The 18,952-nt window shown below is 37.5% G+C and overlaps 1 protein-coding gene and 1 long non-coding RNA gene across 2 annotated transcripts in view; one reads left to right on the top strand and one right to left on the bottom strand.

Annotated features, from left to right (window-relative positions):
* The window catches only part of SLC15A5 (solute carrier family 15 member 5), an 89,984-nt gene extending 71,747 nt beyond the window's left edge, over positions 1 to 18,237 (bottom strand). Inside the window, exons 1-2 of the mRNA XM_055280509.2 lie at positions 17,877 to 18,237; positions 13,099 to 13,321 (exon numbers count right to left, since the gene is read on the bottom strand). Of these exons, the coding sequence (XP_055136484.2) occupies positions 13,099 to 13,321; positions 17,877 to 18,237 (584 nt within the window). The remainder of the gene's footprint in view (positions 1 to 13,098; positions 13,322 to 17,876) is intronic.
* LOC129483303 (uncharacterized) lies at positions 8,635 to 14,308 on the top strand. The gene is made up of 3 exons (XR_010120862.1): positions 8,635 to 11,983; positions 12,824 to 13,243; positions 13,877 to 14,308. It is a non-coding gene; the product is annotated as an uncharacterized lncRNA (long non-coding RNA).
* Positions 18,238 to 18,952: the final 715 nt, after the last annotated feature.

Raw genomic sequence — 18,952 nt, 5'->3', positions numbered from 1 at the left:
TTAGAAATAATAATCTGAAGGAGAAGGAGAGAAATTGGGTATTATATACTTGCTAGGCAATGATAAGGAACCAGTTTGGTGGTCATGAACGTAATGTGATCATAGTATAATTTTGCATTTTTCTCAGACTTGTTGCTGTGTTAGTACAATAATGGAATATGTGGAGAGTTGAATTTTAACTAAGATTATTTCCTCCATCACACAGGAGAGTATGACAAAGTAAGCTGGGGGGAGGGGGAGGGAAAATAATTGAAGACATGGAATATTATTGCTAATTAATTGGAGACTAGCCTTGCTGCATACTTCCTGGTTGGGAGTGGAGGCTCAACTCCCTGCTGTACCCAGCTGACACCACCCAGGGGGGTAAATTAGAGCACTTCCAGTTTCTGCTGGGCAGGAAATCAGAGACAAGCTCCTCACTTGGCCTCAGCAACACCACCTGACTTGGGAATCAGAGTGTTCCTGTCTGATTCTCTGGGTGTTTATGTAAAATATTAAATCTTGCTCATGTCTGCTGAAACTATTAGGCCAGCAATATGCAGGGGAGGCAGTGTTTTTAATAGTGTTTGGTTAGAGAAGGACAGATATTGTCAAAAATATTTTCTCCTATATTAGTCTACCTTTTCCCTAGTACTTTGTGTAAGAGGAGCAGGACTTTTTTTGGAGCTGCCCATTCCTTGCCACACCTCGGTTCTTACCCATCTGTACCTGGTTCCAGGTTCTAGGTTTCTCCATAGCCCCACTGATAACAAAAAGAAAGCCCAGGAAATTCATTATTGTCCTTCCTCAAGTTCAAAGGCCCCTAGGAAGAGATTGTCTTCTTTCCACCTTTTGGAATCTCCCTAAGTTCGTTTGTTGTGTTAGGTTTGGGTTTTTTCGATGTAAGAAGTACCTGGGAGAAACAGGGCTCTTCTCGTATTGGCTAATACTGGAAATCCTCTGTTTTTTTTTTTTTTTTTTTTTTTTTTATCGGGTAGTTTCTTTTCCTATCATTGATGTGTCAAAGGTCTTCATATATTTTGGGTGCATGTCATCTGTCAGATACATGTTCTACAAATGTTTTCTTATGAGGTTTTCCTTTTCATTTTCTCAATGATATCTTTTGATAAGCAAAAGTTTAAAATTTTAATAAATTTTAGTCTATCAATTTTTATCTTTATTGGTTCATACTTTTTATGTCGCATGTGTCCCATGTAAAGAATACTTTCTAAGCCTAAGTCACAAGTATTTTCCCGTTTTTTTTCAAAAAAATCACTTTTATGGGTTTTGATATCATATGAAGTTAATAATCTAATTTGAATTAATTTTTAGTAGAGTGTCATGGGGTAATTATTTCCTATATGGATATTCAGTTATTACAATACCATTTATTGAGAAGATGATATTTTCCTCAATTATTTTTTGACATTTTGTTGAAAATCAATTGACCATACAAATGTAAATGTATTTTCTGACTCTCAGTTCTGTTCCACTTATGCCAATATAATACTGTCTTGGTTACTGTTACTTTCTTTTCTCTTTTTATTTTTTTTTAAAGAGCTTTATTGAGATATCATTGAGATGCAATAAACTGCATATATTTGAAGTGTGCAATTTTATAAGTTTTGAATATGTATGTACACACAAAATAATTACCACATTCAAGATAAGGAATATATCCATTGCTTCTAAAGCTCAGTCATATCCCTTTGTCATCCTTCCCCTTACCCCTTCTCATTTCCCCTTCCTCATCTCTAGGCAACCACTGATCTTTTTTCTGCCACTATAAATTAGTTTGCAATTCATAGATTTTTTAAAAAATATTAAATTATCTGTATTTTTTAATCTGGCTTCTTTCACTTAGCATAATTATTTTGAGATTCATCCATGTTAGTATATTTATCTGTACCCATTCCTCTCTATTGCCAAGTACTATTCCATTACGTAAATGTACCACTGTTTGTTTATGCATTTATCTGTTAATAGACATTTTTCAGCTTATTGCTATTACAAATAATGCTGTTAAGAACATTCATGTACAAGCCTTTGAACAGACATAGACATTAATTTCTCTTGGTTAAAACCTAGGAGTGTAATGGCTGGGTGATAAGATAGATGTATATTTAATATTTTAAGAAAATTTCAAATAGTTTTTAAGTAGTTGTAACATTTTTACATCATCACAACATGTGTATGAGAGTTCTAATCTCTTCATATCCCTCCCAAAACTTGGTATAGTACATGTGTACTGATATATCATTGTGGTTTTATTTTGCATTTCCCTAATGAGTAATGATATTGAGCATCTTTTCATGTGCTTATTGACCATCTGCATATCTTCTTTGGTGAAATTTCTGTCCTTATGTATTCTGGCTATAAGTCCTTTCTCAATTATGTGATTTGTAAGTATTTTCTCCCAGTCTGTGGCTTGTCTTTTCATTCTATTAAAAGTGTCTTTTGAAAAGCAGAAATTCTTAATTGTGATGAAGTCCTATTATAATTTTTTTCATGGATTGTCCCTTTAGAATTGTTTCTCAGAAATCATTGCCTAAACTGAGGTCAGAAAACTTTTCTCCCTCTCTTTCAGAGAAGAAATCTGAACTTGGAGAACTGAAATGACTCATCCAAATTCACACAGCTGTGTTGCTTGTAGAGCCATGAGCAGAAGCCATCATCCTGGTACAGGGCTAATTGGGCTAAATATCCTGTTAATACTTCTTTCTGCATCTTTGCAGTTATCGGTTTCATGACACTATCATTTTCTTGTTAATCCAGCCTTTAACATTTGAAATTACCTTTCATTCCTCTCATTCCTCTCATCACATTTTATATATCAATCATTAACTGTAAATGTTGTCCTGCCTCTTCAGACTGGTAGTCCAAAGACATGAGTTAGAGTCACAAAATCTGAAAATCACATGGTCTGTGATTTTCTACTCTCTGGAATTTTAAAAATTGGAATCACACCCTCTAAACAAGGTTTTTTGGTAAGAAATGAAGAACATGAAATGAAGAACATTAAATGAAGAACATGGATTATAACTACATGGTGCTAAGCAAATATCGTCATCATCAAATGTTTATTTTTCTCCAACCCTGATTTCAGGAACAAAAAAAGCAGTGAAGTTGGAACATAGTGAATGATATGGTTTGGCTGTGTGTCCCCATCCAAATCTCAGCTTGTAGCTCTCATAATTCCCACATGTTGTGGGAGGGACCCAATTGGAGATGACTGAATCATGGGGGCGGGTCTTTTCTGTGATGCTCTTGTGATAGCGAATGGGTCTAACAAGATATGATGTTTTTAAAAATGGGAGTTTCTCTGCACAGCTCCCTGTTTGCCTGCTGCCATCTATATAAGATGTGACTTGCTCCTCCTTGCCTTCTTCCATGATTGTGAGGTCTCTCCAGCCATGTGTAACTGTAAGTCCAGTTAAACCTCTTTCTTTTGTAAATTGCCCAGTCTCAGGTATGTCTTTATCAGCAGTGTGAAAGCAGAATAATACAGTAAATTGGTACCAGTAGCATGGGGCATAGCTGAAAAGATACCTGCAAATGCGCAAGTGACTTTGGAACTGGGTAACAGGCAGAGGTTGGAACAGTTTGGAGGGCTCAGAAGACAGGAAAATGTGGGAAAGTTTGGAATGCCCTGGAGACTTGTTGAATGGCTTTGACCAAAATGCTGATAATGACATGGACAATGAAATCCAGGTTGAGGTGGTCTCAGATGGAGATGAGAAACTTGGAAACTGGAGCAAAGGTGACTCTTGTTATGTTTTAGCAGAGACTGGCAGCATTTTGCCCCTGCCCTAGAGATTTGTGGAACTTTGAACTTGAGAGAGATGATTTAGGGCATCTGGCAGAAAAAATTTCTAAGCAGCAAAGCATTCAAGCAGTGACCTGGGTGCTGTTAAAGGCATTCAGTTTTATAAGGGAAGCAGAGCATAAAAGTTCGGAAAATTTGCAGCCTGACAATGCAATAGAAAAGAAAATCCCATTTTCTGAGAAGAAATTCAAGCCCGCTGCAGAAATTTGCATAAGTAACAAGGAGCTGAATGTTAATCCCCAAGACAATGGGGAAAATGTCTCCAGGGCATGTCAGAGGTCTTCATGGCAGCCCCTCCCATCACAGGCCCAGAGTTCTAAGAGGCAAAAATGGTTTCGTGGGCCAGGCCCAGGGTCCCTGTGCTGTGTGTAGTTTAGGGACTTGGTGCCCTGTGTCCCAGCTGCTCCAGCAATAACTAAAAGGGGCCAAGGTACAGCTCGGGCTGCTGTTTCAGAGGGTGGAAACCCTAAGCCTTGGCAGCTTCCATGTGTTGTTGAGCCTGTGGGTGCACAGAGGTCAAGAACTGGGGTTTGGGAACCTCCACCTAGATTCCAGAAGACGTATGGAAATGCCTGGATGTCCAGGCAGAAGTTTGCTGCAGGGGTGGGGCCCTCGTGGACAGTGGACAACCTCTGCTGGGGCAGTGTGGAACAGAAATGTGGGGTCAGAGCCCCCACACAGAGTTCCTACTGGGGCTCTGCCTAGTGGAGCTCTGAGAAGAGAACCACTGGCCTCCAGACCCCAGAATGGTAGATCTACTGACAGCTTGCACTGTGTGCCTGGAAAAGCAGCAGACACTGAATGCCAGCCCATGAAGGCAGCTGGGAGGGAAGCAGTACCCTGCAAAGCCACAGGGGCAGAGCTGCTGAAGACAATGGGATCCTACCTCTTGCATTAGCATGACCTAAAGGTGAGACATGGAGTCAAAGGATATCATTTTGGAGATTTAAGATTTGACTGCCCTGCTGCATTTTGGACTTCCATTGGGCCTGTAGCCCCTTTGTTTTGGCTAATTTCTCCCATTTGGAATGGCTATATTTACCCAATACCTGTACCCCATTATATCTAGGAAGTAACTAACTTGCTTTCGATTTTACAGGCTCATAGATGGAAGGGACTTGCTTTGTCTCAGATGAGACTTTGGACTGTGGACTTTTGAGTTAATGCTGAAATGAGTTGATACTTTGGGGTACTGTTTGGAAGGCATCATTGGTTTTGAAATGTGAAGATATGAGATTTGGGAGGGGCCAGAGGCAGAATGATATGGTTTGGCTCTGTGTCCCCATCCAAATTTCATCTTGTAGCTCCCATATTTTCCACATGTTGTGGGAGGGACCAGGTGGGAGATGATAGAATCATGGGGGCAGGTCTTTCCCATGCTGTTCTCGTGATAGTGAATAGGTCTTACAAGATCTGATGGTTTTAAAAATGGGAGTTTCTCTGCACAAGCTCTCTCTTTGCTTGCTGCCATCTATGTAAGACATGATTTGCTCCTCCTTGCCTTCCACCATGATTATGAGGCTTCTCCAGCAACATGGAACTGTAAGTCAAATTAAACCTCTTTCTTTTGTAAATTTCCCAGTCTTGGGTATGTCTTTATCAGCAGCATGAAAATGGACTAATATAGTGATTAAGGGATGAAATATTAGAAGAAAAGATAAAGCAGCAAGTGTGGTCCAGGTCATTTAGGGCCTTGAAGTTCATGGCAAGAAGTTTGGATTATATTGTCAGTGCATTGGGAAGCCATTTGAAGGGAATTGAGCAGGGGGCTCATATGATCTTGTTTTCAGTGGAAAGATTATTGTGTCAGCTCCATGAATTGTAGATGTGGCAAGGTAGGGAGAAAATCACAGCTATTGTTGCAAGGTATGGAGAAAATCACAGCTATTGTAAGTCTAGATGAGAGCTAAGAGCAAACTGGGCCATGGTGGTAGCAAAGGAAAGAGATAGAAGTGGATAGATATGTGATATGTGTTTGGAAAGAAGATGTGTCAAGTTGAGCTAGTCTCTTCACTGTCCCAGAAACAGACCTACTCATGTTTGCCTCCTTAACTTGTCCTATTTCTTGGCTTGCCCTTTCTCACTTTCAAAGTCCTATATTCAGTCTCTTTTCCTTCATTAAATACTTTCTTGAATATTCTGCTTGTTCTCTTCTGTAAACTTTTTTTTTTTTTTGAGACACTATCTCACTCTGTTGACCAGGCTGGAGTGCAGTAGCATGACCTTGACCCACTGCAGCCTTGATCTCTTGGGCTCAAGTGATCCTCTTGCCTCAGCCTCCTGAGTAGCTGGCACCACAGGTGCACACCACCATGCCTAGCTAATTTTTTTTTTTGTATTTTTTGTAGAGATGGGATTTTGCCATTTTGCCTGGGCTGGTCTTGAACTCCTGAGCTCAAGCAATCCACCCGCCTTGGCCTCCCAAGTGCTAGGAGTAGAAACATGAGCCACTACACCCAGCTTCTTCTCTGAACTTCTTTTTTTTTTTTTGAGACAGAGTCTCGCTTCTTCTCTGAACTTCTAAAGCAAATACTCATTCTTCAATTATTTCGTTTTTATCAATTTTGCCTTTCATTTATAGATTGTGAAGCTCTTTGATGGTAAGATTTTATTCTTTATTTCTTTATCTCCATGAGACCTAGCACAGTACTAGGTTCAAAATAAATGGAGATTAAATAACAGATTAATAATATGGCATCTCATAAAAATCAATTAATCAAACAAACACAACATAAATAAACTAAAACCTCTCAGTAATTGGCCTAGAAAGTAATAGAACATCGAACATGACCACATTGAGCAAACTGATTTACTGTGATCCACTAAATGTATTTATGATAAAGTAGGTGAGGTACAAAAAGTTATAATTTTCTAGGACAACTGTATGGAGTCCCTAGGGTCAGCCACAGGTTATCCTTTCATGCTGCTGCAAGCCGTACACTTGACTTGTGGCTGTAGCAACACAGAGAATCTGGAGCCAAAAGCACTGTTACAGTGCTTTCAGTCTTTAGGAAACTCTTTTCAAAATGTTAAGCATTGTTGAGAAAATCTCAGAGAACACCGTGTGAGTCTTCAGTGTACCACATGGTGATGTAAACTGCATTGCTCTAAAGAGGGTCAAGGAAAATTACAACTATTCCAAGACTTAAGTCTTGTGAAACGTAGTTAGAAACCAAAAATTATAGTACTGAATATCTATGTCTAGGAAGAGATTTTACATGAAGTACTAAATGTATTTTAACAAATGCCACTCAACATATTTGATTGCGTAATTTTCTGAAAGAATTACCTAGTACAGGCATGTTTTATATATGTCTTTGTTGATCCATGGACAGGACAAGCCACAGATAATTAAGGATGAAATTGTATATATATCATCTATAAAAAAAAAGAAATAAAAACCGACAGTCTTCAAACTTACCATTAAGACTCCTTTCATCTCATAGCTCACTAGAAAATTGAATTTATAAAGCACCTCTCACACAAAAAGTCAGAGAGCAAAGCACTAAAGCAAAACAAATACCAGTGATTAAGGAAAATTGAAAGCAGCAGTAAAAATATGTTTCTTTAGTCTACTTTTAAATACAGACTGGGAACTGCAAATAATTGGGAGCATATATAAGTGGTAATTTTTTTGTCTTCGTGATTGTATGGTATTGAATACAAATGAGAAAAATTGTTGCTGCAAAACTCAGCCATCCTTATGAGATTATTTTAAACATTCACTTAATTTAGTAATAAATTTAAGTTACTCAAATATTTTGTCATTTCTTAGACTGGCCAATTTTGATGTGCTTCTTGTTTACTTTTGGTGATTTGAAGAGAAATTATTTAAAATGGTCTTTCCTAACCTGAGACAGTATCAAAGAAGGAGGCAAATTTTCTGTAAGTTTCAGGTCTTCATAGCATTAGTGGACTATTTAAATATTCCAGAGAAAGTATTTTATTCTACATTGATCAATATTCAGAGAATTTTCCAGGGGATTTGTGACTCTTCAATGGGATAAAACTGAACTGTTTAGAGGAGTCAGTGAAATAAAATATTTGGGCACCGATTTCATGGTGGATGGCTGTTGTCAATCATTGCTTCTTTTAGCATAACCATTGGCCACTGAAGTACTTCAAAGAATATTCTGGCAGCCAAATATTTGGAGAAAGAAGGGCAAAATAGAAACTTTAGAGTTCCTTTTTATCTGTAAATACATATTTTTTTTTCCAGCAGAGCTGTTAAAGACAATTTAATAAAATATTGATTTTGGTAACTAGACATTAGGATTGAAGAAGTTTTTAATTTAAAAATTTGGGGTACTGCTTTACTCTCTCTCCCAAGCTCTCCCTACCTCTCTTACTCTTTAACCCGTTTCATTCCCTTTCCCTCCTTTCCCATTCCCTCATTCTTTTGCCAACAACCCCCGCTCACCCCCCACATTTTTTTTTTTTTTTTTGAGATAGGGTCTCACTCTGTCACCCAGGCTGAACTGGTGCAGGGTGTTCATAGCTCACTGTAATAGCCTCCTGAGCTCAAGCGATTCTTCTGCCTCAGCCTCTCAAGTACATGCGACTACAGGCTCACCCCACCATACCTGGCTAATTAAAAAAAAATTTTTCTTGGTAGAGATGGGGTTACTCAGGCTTGTCTCAAACCCCTGGCCTTGAGTGATCCTCCTGCCTAGGCCTCCCAGAGCCTAGGGATTCAGGTGTGAGCCACCGTGCCTGGCCAACGCTCTAATTTTAACAGTTGTCCTGACTTACGTACCTTTCAAGCTTAAGAGAGAACATGCGGTGGGCGCCATGGCTCACACCTGTAATCCCGGCACTTTGGAGGCCAACGTGAGTGGATTGCCTGAGCTCAGGGGTTCAAGACCAGCCTGGGCAACATGGTGAAACCCTATCTCTACAAAAATGCAAAAAAATTAGCTGGTGTGGTGGTATGCGCCTGTAGTCCCAGCTACTTGGGAGGCTGAGGCAGGAGAATTGCTTGAACCCGGGAGATGGAGGTTGCACTGAGCTCAGATACCAAAGGTAAAGAAGGAAGTGCTTGTTGTTATTAGGGTGAGAGGGTAGCATTTGTTAAACTTGGCTAAAGCCAGTGCAAATAGAATTTGGGAAGGTCTGGTGATTTTTTCAAAGCTATTTACAAGCTATTACTCCTCAGGATGCAACTCAAAGGACATTTTGAGTATTAATAAGATTATTTCATGAACTGCTTTGATTTTGTTTGCTGAAATGTACCTTATAAATTATGATTTTATGATTGAAGAATATATGTAGATTTGTATTTTTTTCCTCTCTCTTTTCAGAATTATGTTGAATTTCTCAATCAGGTAGATTTCTAAATGTGATGATAATTGCTATAAAATTGTCAGAAAGTTCCAAAGCAGTCTGAAACACAGTAGTGGGTTCAATCAATGATTAGTTTCATTTCTTTTCAAAGGCATCACTAGACTTTCCTTATGGCTCTGGAATTGTTTTCAAACTTTGTTGTTCTTCTGAATCACCTGAAGTACTTGATATGGTAGGAATATTTGTGTCCCCTCAAATTTCTTATGTTGAAGTCTTAACTTGGTATTCAGTGTTATACCTCCTGTAACAATGGTATTAGGAAGTAGTGTATTTGGGAGGTGGGGCTTTTGATCATAGGGGTGGAGCCCTTCTGAATGGGATTAGTTCCCTTATAAAAGAGACCTCTGAGAGCTCCTTTGCCCCTTCCACTCTCTGAAGACACAGTGAGAAGCCAGCAGTCTTACAGCCAGGAAGAGAACCCCCACCAGAACCCTGATCTCAGAATTCTGGCCTCTAGAGCTGTGAAAAATAAATTTCAATTGTTTATAAGCCAGCCAATCTATGCTGATTTGTTATTGCAGCCTGAATAGACTAAGACAATACTTGTTTAAAATATGCATTTCCCGCCTGTCCTCCCAGAAAATTCTGATCCAGGAGGTTCAAGGTGGGACCTGGGAAACATTTTCAACAAGGCTCTCAAGTGATAATTAAAATCAGCAACATTGCGTTAGAACAGTGGTTCTCAACTCTAACTGGGCAGCTTTAAAAAATCCTGGTCCCTGGGTCCAACCTCTAACCAATGTAATCAGAATCTTTGGTGGCAGGACCCAGGCATTTGTACTTTTTAAAAAAGAATCCTCAGGTGGCTTTAATGTGCACCTAGGATTAACAATCATTGTTCTCAATGTTCTTGTGAATACTAAAATAGATTCTGGAAAAATGCTGTGGGATAATACATTTTTACCTCTAGTGCTTTCCTAAGATAAAATATATTTAATTTGAGTAAGTGTTAAAATCAGAATATTTCAGATACCATGTAGAGTCAATGTGAGTACCAGATAGTCAACAATTCTGGGGTGAAGTAAGTCAGTCTCTAGACTTTTTTCAAGAACTTTACCAATGTTCTATTTGAGCTTTTAATTGTGTATATAATTCACCCTAGTAACCCCTTAGCAACAGACTGTGATATGCAGATAGGATGCAAATCATCAGGTGAAGAAAGTAGAGAAATGCAGAAGCAAGATTTGAGGTTAATTGTGGTAGAATTTAAAATTGTGGCCAGGAACAGACTTCATTATCCTCCTTCTTTTTGCTTCCAGAAAAGAATCTGCACAGGTGTATTTACCTAGGTGATCTCCAGTATGGCGATCCTTAATTGTCCACCTCAGCTTTTGCAATATGTGGAAAGCCAGGCTCTGATCTGGATAATGACACAAGGATGTTGGCAGATTATTATGTCTCTTGATTTCAGGGAGTTTAGCTTTATTTTTGTAGTGAGGTGCATTAGTTGAGGAAGATCCAGTACCAGATGGTAATGTTGGCTGGGAGTGGTTTTCTCACCTACATTTGGCAGCTTAACTCGGAAGTGGAGCTTTCAGTGCCTGAGACTTCCAGTCTATGCTACTTAACATGATCATTGGGAAGCTTTAGGTGGTATAGAAGCAATGACACATCTCATTAAAGGTCCCGTAACTATGAACATCTGACATCTGTGCTGCAAATAGGACTGAATGCAGCCTTCAAGTGGTTACAGATTCAAGGGGTATGTTGTTTTTTAAAGGCACAGCTGAAACTCATTATATTTACCAGGCTTGTAATTTCTAGAGGCATTTTTGACTGGAAGACATAGATTACACATTAATAAACTGCTCCTTTCAAAGTTGACCTCCTCCTAAATGGGTTCCCTCTTTCCCAGTATTTAGACAATGGTTTCAGCTGATGCTTATCTATGATTTAGCAATAATCATAACAATAGCTATCATAATTTGAATACCTATAATATGCTAGGATACTTTATATATAAGTGATACAATAGCTCTCCAAGATATTCCCACTTCGTGGATGAGGAACCTGGGGCTCTGAGGAATTAAGGAACTTGCCAAAGACCACAAAACTCCTAAGTGACAGAGCCAGGATTCTGCCAGCTGTCTGGTTGCCCAGTGGAGTCTCTGTCCATCTTGTCACTGGCTCCTGCACTGTGTACAGGAATGGAATCAGCATTCATTGCTATAAACTGCAGTAAGGTAAGTGAACGTTCATAAAAGTTGGCCTGTAGTTTAGTATTTAAACTAGAAAAATAAAAAAAGGTAAGACAACCAAATTCAGCCTTCAAGGATCTTACCATCCAGTTCTTTTATCACATTAAAGAATAACAGCCTGATTCTTTATACACATTTCTAGATGCTTTAACTTTAAATTTTTAAAATACTGAGCTATTTAGTGAAATCAGAAAATAATTTTTAAAAATCTAAGTACGTTCATCCTAAATTTGGCCTGCTTCCTTACAGCTGCAGAAATTCATTTTCACCCCATTCCCCATCCCCCTTCCTGAAGCCCTAAAGCACAAACCCAGTGGGAGTCCCCTCTGTTTCCCAAAGGAAATATTTCATTCATATAATGTCTCCTTTGTAATCAACACTGAGAAATGTCACTTTGATTAAACACAACTCTGAATGACTAAGACCACAGTACAATAAATTCTCCAGAGCTATCTTTCAGAACAACTGATTGCTCTCCAGTCTTAATCCTCCAGAGTCTTATTTAATCAAAATGATGTTGCTAATTAAGGATTAAAACCTCCAAATAGAATAAAAAAGAAGGATTTTTCTTTCTCCTTTGGGCAGGTCAAGGAGGCAGAATTTGCTGCAAGGAAGTAAAGAGTCCCTTCTACCTTTGGTAAGACTGCATTGTTCTCTGACATTAGGACTTAATCCAAAATAGGGCTGAGTGCTTTGTAATATTAATATAATTGGAGAAAGAAAAAAGGGGAGCAAGAGAAAGAAAAAGAAAGAGAGAGAAAAGAGGAACTGCCTTGGATAGCTACATATGCCTATACATATACATATACATATACATATACATATACATATACATATACATATAGACACTATTCACTCTAAAAATGGACAATGTAGCTCACATCTGTTTGACATCCACTGATAGATAGATAACAACAATAGCAAATAAATTTTATAGTAAATGCTTAACTACCCTCCCTTAAGATCCATATATTAATTTGTTTTCTTGAATTTGTATTTGGTAATATAAATTGTTTCCTAAAAAAAACACAAAAACTGATGAACTTCATAAGAACTCATTGGGAGAGACAAAGATTCACAGGAAGGCTGTTTGATTTTCATGGAATATAAACTCTTTTAGGTGTTGGGAGCGAATTGGGTGAGAAACAGAGATGCTGGGTGATGCTTTAACAAATTGTAAAATACTTCTTTCATCTTTGCATCTTCTCTCTGTGTTGGCCTAGAAATTTATAATCTCTGCCAAATTAGTCTATTACAATACAGACATACTAACAGCTACCATTTTTTGGTCACTTACTATGTGCCAAGTTCTTTAACAGCAATACACATGGTGTTACCTCTAATAAAACTGGAGAAGAGGTATTATCCCTCTTCAGAAATGAATAAACTGAAGTAGAGAATAAATGACTAGGTCAAGGTCAGTCAGCTTGTGTTAAGCAGAGTCCAGACTAATACCCAGGTCTCTTTGGTTCCAAAGCCACGTTCTATGCTGCAGGACAAGGCACTTCAAATCTTTTTACCTGGATGATAAATGTATCCGCGTGTGTTGGGAAGGTGCTGGTGAGCTGTACTGGTCTGCATGAGACTTAGAAGCTCCTGTGATTACTGACTGAATCATCATCACAGATTCATCATGTCGTCACTTAGTCCAATTCATCACAAAGACTGAGCAACTACTACCCAAATGGCATCAGAAAGTAAACAGTGAGAACGGTCATAAGCCTCTTTTTTCTCCTAGCCAGTGCTACTTACCAGTTAAAAAAAGACATTGTTTTTTGTGATCCATACTCCTGAAGGCCAAAAGCACCCAGTGGACAGACAATGGCTCTTATGCCTCCAATGCCAAGGCAAATGGTCAACAGTGCTACATAAAACAGCCTGTGCTGCTCTGTTTTTGGTATGTTGTTAACTGCATGGTAAGTGCCCAGATAGAAATCTTCCAAGGGAAAAGCCACCACAGATAACAAAGCAGTGCCTGTAGGTGGAGAAAAAAAAAAGAGTAAATGTAGCATAGAACAATTGGATCACCAAATCACATTTTAAACAGGGTTTTTCCTCTGACAGTGGCATCATTTTGTAATTGTCTTATCCAAACATTTATGGTAGTCATTGCAATTTCAGGGATAGCCTGATGTTTTCTAATTGTAAAAATTTCCTTCAATATGTGTCTTAACTAATCCAGAGTTTTAGGGTTTTTTTTTCTCCTCAAGCTTGAGCTATGTTTTCTCCCAGAATGTATGAGCAAATCATGTTTATTTTGCCAAAATTAAAATAGCTCAGGAAAGAATTGTATAAAAAATGAAGCTGTTAGTATTCCCACCTCCAGAGAAAACCACGGTTAATAAAGGTTTTTTGTTCTTAATCAATCGAGTGACAGAAAACACCATGATCCCAGACGTCTCAGAAGCCTATTACCTAAAAGCTTTTAAGAAGAGTATTATCATAGAGGAGAACACAGCCTTTTTTTTTTTCTTTCCTACTTCTGTTTCTCCTTGTAATGTCTTTCTTATTTCTCTTACTTCTCACACAGCTGGATGGAGCCTTCTTTGCCACAAACGGAGTTGAGAAGGCTGGGGACAGAGGAGTGTGAGTGGAAGGAGAGGGGACATAAAGTGACAAAAGAAGGTCGAGTATCCTTCTCTCTTCCACCTTGCAGGGACCACACTTGCTGACTTTCCTTGTCTAATAAAACTTACTATACAATTCCATGCTTTTGCTAAGCTCTTTATATTTTGCAAAGCATGTTCATGGACTATATTGTTTCATCTTGGAAAAACTTTGTGATGGGAGTGGATAGATTTTCTTATTCAATTTATTTTTTTAAAGAAATAGGTTCAGTGAGATTAAGTGGCTTGCCTAATGTTATAAAGTAACCCAGTTGTAATCTCCCTCTTCTTGGACCTCCTACCATCAAGTAGTCAAATAAATTTTTTTTTTGGAAGTAGTATTCCCCCCCCATCAGATTACAAAAGTAATACGTTCTTACTTCAGAAAATTTGAAAAATAGAGGAAAGCACTCAGAATAATACAAAAGGCCCATAATCTCATGACTCAGAGATCATCTTTACCATATATATTTTACTTTTATAAAATAAAATATTTTATAGATATTTATATTTTACTTAAAAATATTTTACTTAAATATATATAAATATATTTTATAAATCTATTTTACTTAAATAAATTGAGATTACACTGTTGATTTTTTAATGTAACCAAATAATATGAACGATTTTTAAAATACCTTTATACTTTTCCAACATGATTTCTAGTGATGATGTGATATTCTAATCATAATGTGTTTTAAAATACTTTTTCAGTTATTTTAAATGAATACTGTAAAATACCCTGACACATAATTTTTGTGCACATCTTTATTAGCCTAAGTTCTCAGTCAAAGGCATTCCTATTTTTATTGCTTCTTAATACCACTGGCAAATGTTCTTTAACAATGCAACAAGTTAATCTCCTACCATCATTGTATGAGAAGATCTTCATTCATACTAGTTAGCATCATTAAGTTTTTTGTTTTGATGATTCCGTTAGTGAAAAATGGCTCTTCCGTGTTCGTTTTGCTCTTTATTTTATTAATTTGGCATTAATGTTATTTGGTATAAATTTTTATACAGTTATTTCATGTGGTTTGTTTTCTCAATTAGATTATAAATTCCTTACAGATAAAGATTTGGTCTAATGCTTCCATCTCCCCTACAGAGGCTTTCACAATGTAAAGAATATATGTCCTTAATAGCTATTTCGCAACAGATTCATTTACCATGAGGTGGGCCCTTTAAATTGTTGAGTTTGAAATGTTCCCTTTTAAGGTTAGCCAGATATGAAACTAACTGCTCTCTTTCTACCACTTAGTCTTCTCTTCTGTAGGTATGATGTGAGGCCTGGCTAGACAAAGGGATGTCCAAAGAGGAAGGACAGGACAACTATTTCATGCAGCAACTATTTACTTAGGAACAAGGCACTTTAAGTTTGAATGATATATTTGTGTAACTTAGAAAGGCACTTTACTTCCATCTTTTGAGAAAATGTCATAATAGGCTGATTGTGTTAAATCAAAACTTTATCCCTATCTGTTGTAAAATGACGCAGTAAAGAGACAAATCTATGACATACATGAAGAAAAGTCTCCTCTGTGATGTGTGCAATTGTGTATCTCATCATCAGTATGCCTGCATTTAGTAGCTCCATAGAAGCACCATGATGTGTCATACCCCCTGCCAGGTGGTGGGGGTCCGCTGGCTCTTCTCTCCAGGAAATGTTGAGTCCGTCAGAGAAGTCAGCCATGCAGGTGGACAATTATATTATAAAGTGATGGATGCAATCGTATAAGCATTATATGGGTGTGGTTGAACACAGAGAAGCTAGCGACAAACACTATTTGGTTTTTGAAAGAATAGCAGGAGTTTTCCAATCATGGATAAGGGATGGAAAGATAAGGGAAGGTGACAATTTCAGAAAGAGAGAAGAACATGTATAAGATTAGAAAACTAGGGAAGGAGGCCAGGAGAAGTTAGCAAGGTTGGGGTTGCATGTTGAACTAGTCTGGAGAGGTGAACTTACAATAGGTTGGTAAGGTTGTTGTATGCTAAATTAATAAATTTGGATTTAATTTTTTAGATAATAGAACCAATATAGAGATTTATTTGTTCAGGAAGTCAGTGTTGTTGGTAGAATGGAGTATGAACTGGAGACTGATTGACAACTGGCAGCCGAGTAAGTAGGCCATTGGAATGGTCAAAAAGAAGAAAGCTGCATTTTTTCAGCTAGGGTAGTAGCAATTCAGACAGAAGACTTTTTTTATATATAACCTCTGACATTTAGTGACAGGTGGAATTTGATGGCAGCTGTAAGTGGAGGGCAACAAGGAAATAACTTTTAGTAAAAAAATGAATGGATGTAGAGTTGACTTAAGTCTTTTGTTTGCCGAATTCCAAAGTTGGGATTTCCATCCTGTCTGATGACTGACCTCAGAATTTAGACTGATAGAAATTACCATGTTAAACAAGAAGTCAACAAATGCTACTGGTGTGGCCTGTTACCAAGGTAAGCAGAGTAAATTAGTCTGGGATTTGCTTAAATGTCTTCTTATCAGAAAACTTTTTCTCGGTACCAAGTAGCAGCCTCATCACCATCCATTCCATCCTGTCCCCCTACCCAGCTTTATTTTTTCATCCTAACTCATTGCCACATGACATCATACCTATTTCCTCTTTTATTTTCTCTCTCCCTGCACCAAAAAGTCAACTTTAGCAGGAACAGATTACTTTCTTCTCTATTGCATTTACAGACCTGGAATAATGTCTAGTAAAGAGTAGTCAATAAGAAATATTTGTTGAATGTTGAGTGATTATTTGCCATGCAGTGACTTAGTTTTTATTCCACAGAACTAAAGCTGTGAAGTTTCCAGGTTTTACTGAAACTCCAATGGATTCTCTGAATGGTAATTTACCACCTGCCTGAGATTGTGTGATATGTTGAGTACCTGATATCTATCCATCTCTTTCTCATCCGTCCACCTACCAACACTCATTTCGGCTGCACCTCTCATTATTGGTGAACAGCATGCTATATTCCCAAGTTGCTCAGATCAGAAACTTGGAGCTAATTTTTGACCCCCATCACATTTGTACCTTTATTTAGTTGCCTTATAGCTTTTCACTTGTTCTCTCCTGAATTGGCACTTTATTGCTTTAACCATCATCCTGAGATTTTCTGATCTTTCTTTATTTAATCCCTCACTGTGGTTGTCCATCCTGTATTGCAGAATAGCATTTCTCAAATGTTGTTTTCATGGTATTTTCAGAGACTTCTTGTTGTTTAGGAAGAATAACTTGAACTTTTCAGTCTAAAATTCTAGTCTGTTCTTCAGGTTGCTCTCTATTCCTTATTAAACTATCTTGATATTTTCCCAGCATTTCTTGCAATCGGTCCCAAACTTTTGCAGATATATATTAATACATATGTAAAGACACACACTGTAGTGTCTAATTTACTCATTTCTAAAGCATATAATCATAGTTAATAATATAGAAATCATGCCATCATATGCAATCTTAATTACTATATGACTAATTAAACGACCACCTTTGGATAAAAACATTTCTCAATTATTTTACATGAACTTCAAAAACCTTTTTTAGCACATTTCATCTTAGTTGTGAAGCAAATACATTTCACATTTCTGAGGGAATTTGTCATGAATTTGGGCTTGAGGTAAAAAGGTTTTGGGAAAGGAGGGCATTCTGAGGAGTAAGATAGATATGTAAAGGAGTAATTATTGTAAAATATAAATGCAATGATATAGGCATCAAAGCATTCTCTAACACACACACACACACACACACTTACTAGCATTCTTCAAATAGTACAAAGAATGAAATACATTGAAACCACATTCTTACTTCATTTATCACATTTTATGCTAAAAGCAGAGTGAAAATAATATAAACTAAAAATTCTAACAAAAATCTACCCAATTAAGTCACAAAACTATCCAATCAGCAGAGGACACTCACCTAGAAAATGTAGAAACAAGCAAATATACACCAGTTTGTTTCTTCCTAAATAGACATCAGTGAGCCATCCAACAAACACAGGGGTAAGTATTGAAGTTCCAATAAAACACAAGTTTAAGATGGCTGCTTGGCAATTGTGATAGCCAAGCTTGATAGTGCAAAAGGGGATCATGTTGCAGACGACTTCAAAGAACGTGAACCTCTCACACAGCTCCACCAGAAGCAAGCAGATTCCAACCTGAATTTTTTTCACAGAGTGTGAGGAACACAAATCGCCAACGTGTCTTATAGTTTTCTCCTTCTCAATGCTGTGATGTACTTGTACTTTCTCATCAGTTATGGTAAAGTCTGTAACAGACATGACTACCCTCCTTGAACACAACTTATGTTAGTGGTTTGAACTTGGTGATATTTTGAACCCCATCCCTCTGATGAAAAAGTAAGAACGTTGCTTTGAATTTCACATCTCCATGCTAGAATTTCATAAGATTTGTTTTTTGCACATGGACGTTGTTCATTTTGTTGATCCAAGAGCATGAGTATTTAAATGTTCACGGCAGCTCAGGGTAGCCAAATCTGATTTGTTTGCTTAATTACTTAGCGGCTAAATTAGGATTGTCCTCCAAAATTATATTGAATTACATGAATCCAGTTGCAAACATGTGGAAACTCATCTGCCTCATACTGATAAAGGTTTAAATATTGAGGCAGAAGAAGCAGTTTTTCAGGAGAATTTGAGCACTAGATCAAGAAATAATTTGAGTCTAATAATTTCTGATACTTTAATTAAACAAGCCAGAACACTACCAAGAGATAAAGCGCAAAAGAAAATCTGTTTTGAGGGGGCACGATATCTTATCATTATTACATTTCTTGTTATTTTTGGTTGGAATTCTGATAAGAAACTTAATTAGGTAACAAAAGTGCTAGTACATTTAGGTAACAAGCAGAGTTTACAAGAAAGTAATTTAAGTGCACTAATGAAAGGAGAAAATATTAAACAAAACCCTGCTTCCTTTAAGTTGACCCCATGCTTGTAGAACAGCCTCTCAGAGGAAATCGAATCAAAAGGTGCT

Source organism: Symphalangus syndactylus, chromosome 5 (genome assembly GCF_028878055.3).
Source record: "Symphalangus syndactylus isolate Jambi chromosome 5, NHGRI_mSymSyn1-v2.1_pri, whole genome shotgun sequence".
Lineage (NCBI taxonomy): Eukaryota > Metazoa > Chordata > Mammalia > Primates > Hylobatidae > Symphalangus > Symphalangus syndactylus.
This window is presented reverse-complemented; position numbering and strand designations above follow the sequence as displayed.